The sequence below is a fragment of the Homalodisca vitripennis genome, chromosome 4 (genome assembly GCF_021130785.1).
Source record: "Homalodisca vitripennis isolate AUS2020 chromosome 4, UT_GWSS_2.1, whole genome shotgun sequence".
Classification (NCBI taxonomy): domain Eukaryota; kingdom Metazoa; phylum Arthropoda; class Insecta; order Hemiptera; family Cicadellidae; genus Homalodisca; species Homalodisca vitripennis.
The window spans coordinates 7557451-7570432 of record NC_060210.1 but is presented as its reverse complement, the minus strand read 5'-3'; the positions used below and the strand labels follow the sequence as shown (position 1 = coordinate 7570432).

The following is a 12982-nucleotide window of genomic DNA, read 5'->3' as shown; positions in this document are numbered from 1 at the left end:
GATGACCGCTGGGCTATCCTGTCCTTGCAAGCAACCCGCCTGCCCGGCCATTGGTGGTGGTTCGGAAGTTACCTCTAAACCGTTGGTCCCCAGAATAGGTGTTAGAGAGCCCCAAGTTCGCCTGGTAAAATAAGATATTCTTTAACTCATGAGTGCGGATTAGCCAATAGTTTTTTCATACTAATTTTTCATATTAACAGTCTTAATAAATTGTCTATCGATGATGGATGGCACCAAGAAAGTACTAACGTTTTATGTGGATTCTGAACCATATTTACTACAGTAATGGCTATGTTAGTAAGCTGCTAAAACTTTATTTTAATTACCATGTCCTTATTACCAAACATAGTTTAGGAAACCTTCAGATGTACTCTTCATTTCAGAAAGCAAGAGTGTTTTAGCTATTGCTTAACGGGTTCTGAAAAATTTAACAAAAAAGTTATTAATATCAGTATGTCTTTGATGTGTGTTTTATTGTCTTTGAGTATTGTTCTTCAAAATAATACATATTTAACTCCCCCACCTGACGAAGAGTATAGATTCAAATCCTCAAAACGTTGTGTTCTACCTTTTGTAACATACCTTTTCTTCGTTTAACGATGGCAATGTCCGAACTCCTGTTATCCTGTCAATATACCACGCTTTCCGGGAGGAAAACGTATTGAAATGCAACTCCCTGGGCCTTAAGTAGGTAAGTGGGTAAACTGTCAACGAGCCAACGAACAAGGTGTGATAATTACTCGGTGGGGAAGGGGGAGGAGGATTCCAGTTACATGCTGAAGCCACCCCACTCTTGATCCTACCGCAACTGAGAATTTGAAACTTGGTTACCTTCGTCTTCGTAACTACAGCAAGAGAATTGTGAAAGATTCACAAAGGCTTTGTAAAGAGAAAGAAATAACAGTACCTTATCCATATTTCCAATCGTATCTCTAAAACAGGTAGATATCTAATCAAACATACAGCTACGAATAAACAATCATATCGATATTCTTTGTTAAAAGTTTGTTATGTTCTGTTCCCTTGGTATGCCTGTTCCATTTCATATCTCTTCTTTTTTCCACCTTTTTTGTGTAGTAGTTATCTTTCCACTTGACGAAGACGGTAGATTTCAAATCCCGAAACGCCGTGTTATATATTTTTTAATATATGTATTACGATGGGAAATGTTCGAAATCTTATTAATTATATTGATATATTGTAACACACAGAGGTCAGTAATCTCAAAAAAAACTTATACACAGGGTGCTTCGCGAGAGGTTGGCCCAACTTCAGAATGTGATAGTAGACACAAAAATAACCAAAGAAGTTCATATGAACATATGTTCTATATCGCTTCGTTTAATATCCATCCATATGTGCTTTTTTTATTTAAAACTCGTACCCCCGTTGGAGTAATAACATGAAACTTGAAAGTTATTTTACGCTAATTACATTTGAAAAATAAATACCTATTTAACTTTCCCACGCCAAAGTGCAAGAGTAACTTTTTATAGCAAATCCAACACAAAAAAAAAACACTCCCTAACTAAAACTGATGTGATTATTTTATTTCTCAACCGATAATAACAAATCTGGTATTGTTATTATTTGTCATTAACTTTGTAATAAATAGTTATAATAGAAATATTTACCTGGGATTAATAATTTTTGGGCTATAAAAGTTAAAAAAAAATTAAATGCTACCATTTTAAAATAGAAAGTGATAATAGGTATTTAATTTTCCTTTCAATTACCTTAACATAACTATCAAGTTTGTACGAAGCGAGATATAACATATATTAATATTATGAACCTTTTGCTTGTTTTTTATTTTACTATCAATGTTGAAGTTCGCGATACAACCTCTCGCGAATCACGCCGTATATAAACCTTTTGAGGTATTAGCTTAATGTTTTAGAGGAAGTTCTTTATGAACTAAACTAAAGACCACGGCTTACAACACGTCTACTCCCAGGAACCAACCACTTACAACTGGCCAGTGGCTCAACAGTGAATGACAGTCGTCACGGCAGAAGATACGCAGTAAATCATGGAACATATGCGGGAATTTTTCTGTTTGTTTATTTCAAGATTATATTTCAAATCCACATTAGTTTACTTAACCATTAAATTCGCTGAATTAAAAGTGAGACCACCGCATAATGGTGTGCATACTACTGTGTCCATATGGCTACACTAGGTTGATACGTGTTAAACTTTCTATTCCGTTTAGTTTTTAATAATGTAGGTTACTTTAATAATTTAAAATCTTTTGCTAGAGTAAATAACTTTTGCTAGAGTAAAATAGAGGATGTATTTAGTTAATATTAGTTTCCTATTCCACCACAAAGAAGGTCGTAGTGCTGACTCTTCTGACATTCGCTTGCAGTGATGACGGATAGTTGTGTGACGGCTCAGACCCTGATCTTCCTAACTGGGGGCTCGGACTCCGTGTCCTCAACACTCATGTTCGCGCTGTATCACATCGCTAAGGACCCAGTTGTGCAGGAGAAATCGGCCCAGGAGGTCCAGTCTACTCTAGCCAAACACGGTGACCTGACCTACCAGGCCGTCAAGGATATGGCATATCTGGACTTAATTCTGCAAGGTTTGCTTTTACTGCCAGTTTTCCTTTTTGGAATACATATTGAACAGATTAATTTACTCTCGTAGTTTTGGGTACTTTAACACATTTAGTTGATTTATTACTTTCCAAGAACGATGTATTTCATTTTTAAATGTAATTTTTATCTCTCCAGAAGTCAAGTCTGCGAAAGCGTCAAATTTCAGACGCTGCACTAAGAGGAAGGTAAACTGGAGCTGACTCTGGATTCACGAAACATAATGCGTTTTCCATATTTTAATCCTCAAACCACAAGAACAAATTATTCAAAATTCTTGCACCGTACTTACTACAGAAGAATACTCCCTTATAAGGGACCATCCAGTACATGTTAACGGTTAACGAAACATTTTCAAAAGGATTTTAAAATTTAAGAAAGATCACAGAATACTTGATTTCAGAATCTTGGAACACAACCTTAAAATTATTCTATTGAAGAAGAGTTTAATTGATTCATAGTTGTTCATTCAGTAAGTTTGTAAATAGCTTTTATTATTATTCTGTACTTATAACATAAGTCTTAATAGATATATACTAAAAAAAGTTTAATTGTTATTGAACACGGTACGTAGACAATAACACCGTAATTAAAAACCAATACCAACTTAATATAACGTGATGGTCTTATTTTAACTTTCAATATGGGAAATTAAGTTTAAATTTTTACGAAACGAATATAATGAATGCTTTTCATATCACTGGCAAGGTGTGGATTTAGAGCTATCGTGAAGAATATGTAACATTAAATGTTGCTGTCTATATAGACTACCAGAATATAAACCAAAACACAACGGGAATCCCCATTGTAGGGATGAACCGAAATTCCTCAAAGTATTTATGTAAGTATTACAATGTCTCAATCAATCGACTGAGAGCTTCTTGTTACGATGGGACAGGTCACGTAGGAATATTATTCCTGAAATGGTCCTCAAAGATGTAGGGTTGCAGGAATCACAAGTAACGAACTAAGGGATTTTTAAATTTACTAGTGTTGAATAAATTAGTGGTTTCCGCACATTTTCTTTGTTCAGTGATACAAGACATTACTAATTCTACGTTTCTTCCAGTGTGGTGTCAGAAGTGAGCCTTGAAATGAATGATTGAAATGAGCCTTTTTATAGCCTTGTCATTTCTTCCTCTTCATTTAATGTTTGACAACTATAAGTATGGACTATTTTTAATAATCCATAGCGCTATAATGTTAAACTAGCATCATGATGAGACATTTTGAAAATAGCTGCTTCATATGGAATCTAGCTTTATTTTCTGGTATTGATCCAGAAGGGTTTTCTGCAGGTGGTATAGTTAGTGTCTTATAATTTCAAACAATTTTGTTTAAATTTTTTACTATCGGAAATGTAATAAGCGAATGCGTCAAACATAATAAATAAAGCGTTAACATGTTTTTGAAAAATCACAATATGAAAATTGTGGTATATTTATCATCATGAAACGTAACGTCCTTTATGGCGACGGTTTTTTGTATTAATATTTTACTTTTTTATTCTGTAGCCTAATTTGATAGAAGTGACGTGACTTAAATAATGTTACACGAGATATGACTTGGGTTTTAACTGTTTGTAATGGAAATAGTTTTTATTTTGGAATATTTTCAATAAAAACCACCGTTTCTCAAAATGGGTTATTAAGGTCTGTTCTACTATGGATGAGCCGCTTTGAAAGCGACCTGTTGAGTGAACAGTGCGGTGAGAGAGGGAGGGGAGAGAGAGGGGGGGGAGAGAGAGAGAAAGAGAGAGAGGACATTTTTTTACAATTTTAATTAATTTATTTATTTTTATATTCTATTTCTCCTGCTCTAGTTTAGACCTCAGGTCCACTCTTCCACCAGGAGAGGCCCATCACTTTTCAAAAATTATTATACATACAAGTTGTGGCTTGATACACTATTATAATTACAAGACTAATTAAAAAATACAAAGATAAATTAAATTACAATGGTCATAAATATACCCTATTTCATGTATTTACTTTTATGATGAGAGAGAGAGAGGGGGGCGCGGACTCACTTCCCCCTCCAGATTCCTTTCCAACTAATCCTCAGTCGCCACTTTACCACTCTTTACACTCTAGGGGGTACGTGTTACATAACAGCTGTTTTACAAACCCAGTAATAATAACAACAGCTGTTAACAATTTACATTTCTTAAAATACTCCTTAATTCTACAAACGTATTAAATATATGCACTGGACTATTCTTAACATAAATCATAATATTTGTTATTCCATAACAACGAGAATAACAAAACATTGCGGGATGCTTCAAAATCAACAACGCTGGGAAGCAAAGCACTCGGTTCCCACTTGTGTCTTGTAAAAGAAATAGAAATAGTGAAAGAGGGGGTGGCGGGGGTCGAGCTCCTGCTCTTCCCGCTCCCCTCGCTAAGAAATCTTCGCGCAGCTCGCTTTCAAAGCGGCTCATCTTAAGCAACTATTTGTGTTCCACAGAGACGCTGCGACTTTACCCTCCTAACCCAGTGGGGATGCGGGAGTGCACCACCCCCTACCACATCCCTGACTCGGACATCGTGCTGGAGAAAGGGCTCTTCATCACCATCCCCATCAGGGGTCTCCACATGGACCCCAAGGTCTACCCCGACCCTGAGGTTTTCAACCCTGGTCGATTTATTGGCAACAACTATAAGCCAAATGCGATGTACTTGCCCTTCGGAGACGGACCTAGGATCTGCATTGGTAAGTTACTAAATATTTTAGTAATTCCGGTCAACTTAACTCAAAAGTGTATCTGGATTCACAAAAAGATTAATTAATTAAAGATGTGCTTTGAAATAAAGGAATAATATTTTAATTAATTAATATATTTATTATTAATTATTAATTAATTATATTAATAAATTTTAATAAATCTCTTAAAATGAAACTATTAAATTGGCTAAAGAAATGTAATTTTAGAAATAAAATTAATGAATAAAAAATAATAATAAGCTCTTGTGGAAAAATATTGCTAAAATTAATGGACATGAATAAAAAAAAAAGATTCCTTTTCCATATTGAACAGTTTCTAGATGGCAAATTAATATTGAGTCAAATTATATAAATAATGTAGCTAACACATTAAATGAGTACTATGTTAGGGTGGGTGCCACTTAGCCAGTGGCTGTGCCTCCCGTGACTGAATTCGTTATGAATGACGAGGATTACGTGGCGAATTCTAACTTCCAGCTGGAGTCGATATCCGAGGATGTCCTTGCTCGTGTCGTGCAAAACCTTAGAGGCGGGTCTGCTCCGGGAGAAGATGGGAATCCCGGCTACTCTTATCAAAATGTGTTTTAATTTATTAAAGCTTCTACTTCTACATATTACAAACAATAGTATGTCACAGGGAATTTTCCCAGCATCTTTTTTAAAATGGGTAAAGTAATCCCAACTATAAGGGAGGCCCAAATACTCGATGTGTTAGTTTCAGGCCAATAACTTTAACTAGTGTTTTATCTAAATTATTGGAAAAATGTGTTAGAATTCAACTCGAAAATATTTAAACATCATAATATTCTTTACAAAATCAATTCGGTTTCAGAAAAGTATAAGAATTTGAATGACGATTTTATATTTGCTAACTTTAAAAGTGTTCATGACACGATTAGCCGTAATAAAAAACCATTATTGATTTTTATAGATTTAGCTAAAGCTTTTGATACAGTTGATAGACAATTTATTACTACAAGAATTAAAATATATTGGAATACAAGGGAACTCTTGGAGATGGTTCAAAGATTATTTGTCCGATCGGTATCAAGTTTGTTTCTGTTTTAGGCCATACAAGCGTTCCTCAAGAAATTGAGTATGGGGTTTTGCAAGGCAGTTACTCTTGGACCCTTGCTTTTCTTAATTTTTATTAACAATCTAGGAAGATTGACTTTGTGTAAAGGACAGATATTTCTTTATGCGGACGACAACCGCTTTGTTATTTGAGGGTGAAAGCTGGGAGGAAGTGAGGGATGTGGCTGAGCGCGGTCTACTCACTGTCAAGCGCTGGTTTGATCATGTCGGCTCACAGTTAATATAGCCAAAACTAAATGTATGCCAATCACTATATAAGCTGACGGCGATCCTTTATTTTTTAAGCTACAGTTGCATACTTGTGGTGGACCAGGATGGATGCGTTTTTGTGTGAATGTATTGATAGGGTGAGTGAGTATAAATACTTGGGTGTAGTTTTTATAATCGTTTGAAGTGGTGTAATCACGTAGCTTTTACATGCGGAATAAACTTGTCGTAAATTTATCTTTATATTTTGTAATCTGCGTAATATACTTACAATAGATCTTTTTAAAAACTGTAATCACTATGCTTATGTGCAAATCAATTCTTCAGTATGGTAATTTAGCATGGGGTGGCTGTTTTCAAACTAACCTTGCTCCCTTAGAAGTCGTTTCAAAAAATTATTATAAAAGTACCTCTGAAGCGAAATCGTACTTATCCAACCAATTTTATTATTTTAAGAATTTAAAGTTTTGAACTTCTCGCAATTATATATCCGAACTTTAGTTTTGTACATTTTTTCAACATCGAGATTCAATTCATTCATTCACAGTAACCACAGCCATTTTAACGCGTTCTTCACTTCATAACAGAATTATTGTTTCCTAGACTCGTTAAAGCCTTTAATTCAACATCATCTCACTATATTGCTCATATAATTTTCTCAAAATTACCATGCTTTATAAAAAACCCAAGACCTTGCCACTATTAGTACGTACAAAAAAATTAGTCAATAAATGGTTAGTAGATACTGGGCGAGATGGATTTCTTCAGTATTTTCCTCAATCTACACCTAGCTAATGCTTTTTTATATATTAAATTTATATTATATTTTTTGTATTACAATCAATGTTAGTCTGAGTGTTTTGGTGAGTTTGTACAATCGTTTTAGACTGCAGGCCAACGAGGACGTGTGGGTGCATGCATGTGTGCGTGTGAATGATTGGTGTGTGTGTGTGTGTGCATGTGTGCGTGTGTGTGTGTGTGTGTGTGTGTGTGTGTGTTGTGTGTGTGTGTGTGTGTGTGTGTGTGTGTGTGTGTGTGTGTGTGTGTGTATGTGTGTGCGTGGATGTGCAGGTGTGGTCCAAGTCTCTCTCTACTGATATTGGCTAATTTTTAATTAAGTCTTTCTGATTGCTCTTTTTTATGTAAGTTACAAGTTTTTATAAATTAAATTTTTAAGTCTTCAAATTGTATTTTCTAACTAAGTATATTCCTTTCAAATTTTAGATTATTTATTAACTAAATTTTACTCAGGTATTCCATGCTCTGGCCTTGTATGGTTTATTTTAGAGGTTAAATCTTCATTTTTCATTTGTAATGAAAATGTTTTTTATTAATGACAATTCATTACCCTTATTTTAATTTAAGTTTTTTGAGTGTTTATTGGTAGTACAGACTTAGGAACTCGTTTCCTTTCCCCACACACAGGCTGATGCCCATGTGGGGATAATTTCCTATAAGAAAGAGGTTATGTATTCTATTTTACTCTGTACATAAATTTTTGGAAATAAATAAATAAATCAATCATCAATCAATCAATTGAATTCTTGGAGGAATTGGAAAATTCTAAATTCGACACAACATTAATGGATCACACAATTTTTCAATATTAATTTTTATTTTATGTGAGGCCTTTTGAAATCAGTGGCATCAGATACTTACATCATCAGGTGGCTCCACAGATAAATTTTACATGTTAAAATAATAAAATATTAAAATACCGTGTGGTAAAGGATTTGGAAATGTGGTTAGCCAGTATAAAATATTCAAATAGAATTTTCATTTTAATTTCATATACATTTATATATAAAAGTATACAATTTAATAGGTCCCTCCTTAAAATTATTATTTAAACATTTTTTTTTGAATTTTGTTCACGTGAAAATGTTTTTCCCCCAAGCATTCAAGTGTGTTGTATTTGTAACTTATTTTAATAGTAGTGCATTTTTTTACATATGATACGAACAGATTCAATACAGTGTTTCGCAATAGCAGATTTTTCAGTGTTTCTATTTTTATATGTACGAAAAGTTCTTTAGATATTGTTTGGATGTTGCTTTTTGTGGGGCCAGTGTACAATTTATCACAATCGTTGCTCTTTCATAAATTTTTTTCTTATAGTTTTCTCCTTGTGATTTTCTAGTATTTGTGATTGTATTTGTATTGTTTGTTTTGTAAGTTATACGAGTAGATTGGCTTATATGTTTTCTGTGTTAAGTTTGAAATAATCTTTGTATGTAGGACAAATTAATTCCTGTTTGTTATCTTCAAGGGATAATGATATTGTTCTAGTTTATCCTTGCCTTTTTTATTGATTTGTGAAGTATGTTCTCAATAACTTGTGTGGAGTTACCGTTAAAAACAGTAATATATTTTATGTATTTTAATTATTTGTTGTAGTTACAATACAAAGAATTCAAATAATTGTTCATAATTGGTCGGGTTTCATTATTATTTAACATATATTATGTTTGTGTGTGTGTGTGTGTGTGTGTGTGTGTGTGTGTGTGTGTGTGCGCGCGCGTGTGTGTGGTGTATTAATTCACTTTTATTTAAGTTTATAATCATTGTTAATAATGGTTTTTAGGGAAGTCAATTTATCTTTTCTTGTATTTTTTTTTCTTATTAAGACCTCTAATTTGAACTTCATTATTACTGGAAGCTATTAAAGTATTATTTTTGAGAAAATAGATAAATGCATTATAATCAAAGTTTATAGTTAGATCTGTTAAACCTTACAATATGCAATTTTTAATATTTTTAAGCACAAAAAAGTATTAGTTTTTCAGTTCATCAACGAGGTTCATTAATTACTTATATGCATTTAATTAGTCTGCAATGTATTTCCAGCAATGAGATTCGCCATTTTGGAAATGAAAGTTTGCCTGGCAAAACTCGTCTCTCAATATTCAATTGAAGTCAATCAGAAGACGCAGCATCCTTTCACTTTCGATCCTAAGTCCTTCGCGCCGAGTCCTGTAGGAGGAATTTGGCTCAACTTCCGGAAGAGGCCAAAGACAACCGACGAAGACATTGGAAAGGGTGATGTTTTGAACACTGTTAATGCTTAAAAGTAATTAAAGTTAATCATAAAGTAATTTTCTATGGATACGATATATTTAAGTAAAGCTGCGTTTTACTTGTGTTTCTTTTCATTGTACCCTTGATTATGAACGTAAACATATAAAAACATTAATTTAGTGTAAACAACCTTCACTGTATGACGTTTCTAAGGTGGGAATGATGGGTTTAGCTCCAGTTCACTTGATGAGACAATGAGAATACATCTTTACCTGATTAAACTACGAGCGTAGTTTGTAGTTTATGGGTCTCTAATGTCGAAACGGTGTAAAGATTTCAGTTTGAGCGTCTTCGTCACCGACTTTGCTTGGATCTCTTCAGACGAATATGACTCCACATTCCAGGAGTCAAGTCTGTGACAGCGATTCCAGACGATGCACTAAGAAGAATGTGAACTGGAGCTAAACTCAATATCACGCTAGATCAACCCTTCTCACCTAGCTACGTTGTATGCAGAAAGCTCGGTGGCCCCAACGTGCTTAGAGATCGTGTCGTAGCATCGTAGGTGCATCAATTGTGCACCTCATGAGATAATGAGTATACCTCTTCACCTAGATCACACTATATTTTGTAGTCCAGGTGTCTCTGATGTCGGAAATGTGTAAAGAGTTCATTTTGAGCTTCATCGTCGCTGACTTTGCTTTGATCTCTTCAGACGAACATTACTATTGAGATTCCAAGAGTCAAGTCTGTGACAGTGATAGGTCTAGACGTTGCACCTTAGTGCAACTTCCTCTTAAGTTTTAGTTATTTTACCTGTGTGAAGCAATTTTATTATAGCTAATATTAGGTTTAATTGCAAAACCTATTAGGCCTATAAATCACCCTACATTCACCATTTTGTACACTATGTTACTGTAGCATGTATTACATTTTATTTTATAAGTGCAGTAAATAAATAATTATGGGAGAAATTGTATACAAAAATACTTTAGATTATACATAGAATTGCTAATGCGAAGCTAAATTAAAAAATGTACTTTCTCAATAAAGAATGTGCTAAGGTAGGTAAAGGTACAGAAACGTAGCGGTTTATCTGAAAGTCAACTACGATAACTGATTAAAATAGTGTAAAACATTTGACATTAATTACTTCAGCTTTATGATTGGGTGATCGGAGACTAGTGGTTATGAGGTAATGTAGGTTAGGGAAGGGGCGGTACTTAAGGCTCTGACTCGCGAATTCGACGGCATGTAGCAAAAGTGCATTGAGTTGCCCAAATCTAAGTGAGATCGATTTTTTTTTTCAAGTATAAACCAGACAGACTTGCACCTTCCCGGGGGTCACAAAGAAAAATAGGTTTTTTCGTGTGAGCGAATTTGTCGTTAATTTCTTTAGTGTAGTCACCTACCAAAAACCATTCGATAATTCGTAGGAAATAGAAATAATCACCGTTTTCAAGACGTTCTGTAGGTATATAACGACACGGTTTACCATATCTTCATATTTTTCTTGAACTCCACCTTGACCATCCTAAATTCCACTCTTGTGTACATAACGGTGGGAATTGAGCCATGTTTTATATTCTAGAAATTCATCACAAAGAGGTGAATGTGGATTATTTCTTTGTCTTTACGATTGTTTTTGAAGTCCTCTCTTTATATCGCGATCTTTATACGCCCAGAACCATTTTCATTTTCATCAACATAACTGAGTATGATATACACAGACATCACGTCAAAATGTACAAGACATTACGTACAAGACTGAAAACATTTCATTGATAAAAACATGGCAGTACTAAATAGTACGCTCTGTCCTGCGAGCCAAAGCCCGTAAAAGATGTTGAAATGGTCACAATATGCCCAAGTTAAACCTTTATGTAGAAAAGAACTGTATAATTTTTGGGATAAGTATTTATATGCTGAGAAGTATTTCATTAACAAACCATCATTCCGACGTACAAGAATATTGGTGCAACTGTTCAGGTAACGATTGGCGCATTATAGTAAATAAACTGATTTAATATATATTCACAGGTCATCAGATACAAAAGGAAAATCAAAAATGTCCCCTAACAATTGAATTCTTAGAAATTTCACCTAGTCCTATAAGGACTTTTGCGCTGCTCTCGAAGTGACAGGATATTTTGGATGAGTATGGTTGGGAGTAGGGGCTGCCTCCTGTCGAGATCCACGAGGAAGAATTTTAGTACACTAATCTCAAATCATGTCCAATCGAAAGAAGGAAAGAAGGGAGGCCAGCTATGAACCAGCCTCTACAGTCAAAGTAGGCAGGGGGTGGCACACCCTTATGTCTAGACTAGCAAGAACCTTTAACACTTAGGGAACGAACCCCACCAACTCCAACAGTTACATCCGCAGTAGACTAGACCTATCGAATTACCCTTGCACCTCAGAATCTCGACATTTGCGGTTAGTGATGTGCCGCTCCTGGACATCCATAACGTTTTAAGTGACACATCGGTTTTTGCTGTGCCCAGTGGTAGGTTGAACTGGAGGGTATAAACCAGCCAGAAGTGATCCCTGCTGGACAATTTATACACTGGGCCATACACGAAAGGCATTCAAAATTTAATTAAACAAACTTCCCTATGAAAATAACTGTTTAACAAAATTAAACCTTTTAGCACATAGTTAAGTTGATAATCCGGCTGAAGAAGTCTTTTTCTTGGGGTATTTGACTTTTATACTTACGTTCCGACATCCTCGTTGCTTAGGGACAATATTGGGAATTTTGAGCATAGCTTAGAACTGAAAAAGTTGTATATACTATGCAATTTACTACTGCACTTTCTGGGTGCTGCCACCACGATCAGAGACCTTCGGCTATTTTTTTACGTAGCGTATAACTAGAGGTTTTTAGCATTCTAAATTAGTTTAATATACTTTTTAGCAGTGAAAACGTAAAATAAAAATACTAATTTTTGCGTAGTATACCTAGAATAGCGCCCTTAAAACGGACAGGATATCTTGCGCTACCTCAAAACCAATAGAGAGGACTGGTGACTTTATAAATACATTTTGAAATTTACCCTTCTACATTCTCCAAAAGAGAAACAGTAGAGACAAATGAACACTTTTAAAACTAAGAGACATTATACGTACTGATGAGAAAATCCCAGGAAAGTAGTTCCCAACTACTCTATCCTAAAATACAAGTATTTATCCTTTTAACATTTTTAAAGTGAGGGAACAAAATAATTTAATCATATAAATTATTGAAATTTTTAATAGCGTTAAATAAACAACAAGTAAAACAATTTCCGGTCGCTCAATTCCGGTTTTGGTTTATTTACACAATTTATATG

General features: G+C 34.6%; 1 protein-coding gene across 1 annotated transcript in view; it reads left to right on the top strand.

The window, feature by feature from the left end:
• Positions 1-12982, top strand: part of LOC124358865 (probable cytochrome P450 6a14) — a 29718-nt gene that overhangs the window by 479 nt on the left and 16257 nt on the right. The window contains exons 2-4 of the mRNA XM_046811099.1: positions 2372-2590; positions 5073-5318; positions 9480-9697. Of these exons, the coding sequence (XP_046667055.1) occupies positions 2372-2590; positions 5073-5318; positions 9480-9697 (683 nt within the window). The remainder of the gene's footprint in view (positions 1-2371; positions 2591-5072; positions 5319-9479; positions 9698-12982) is intronic.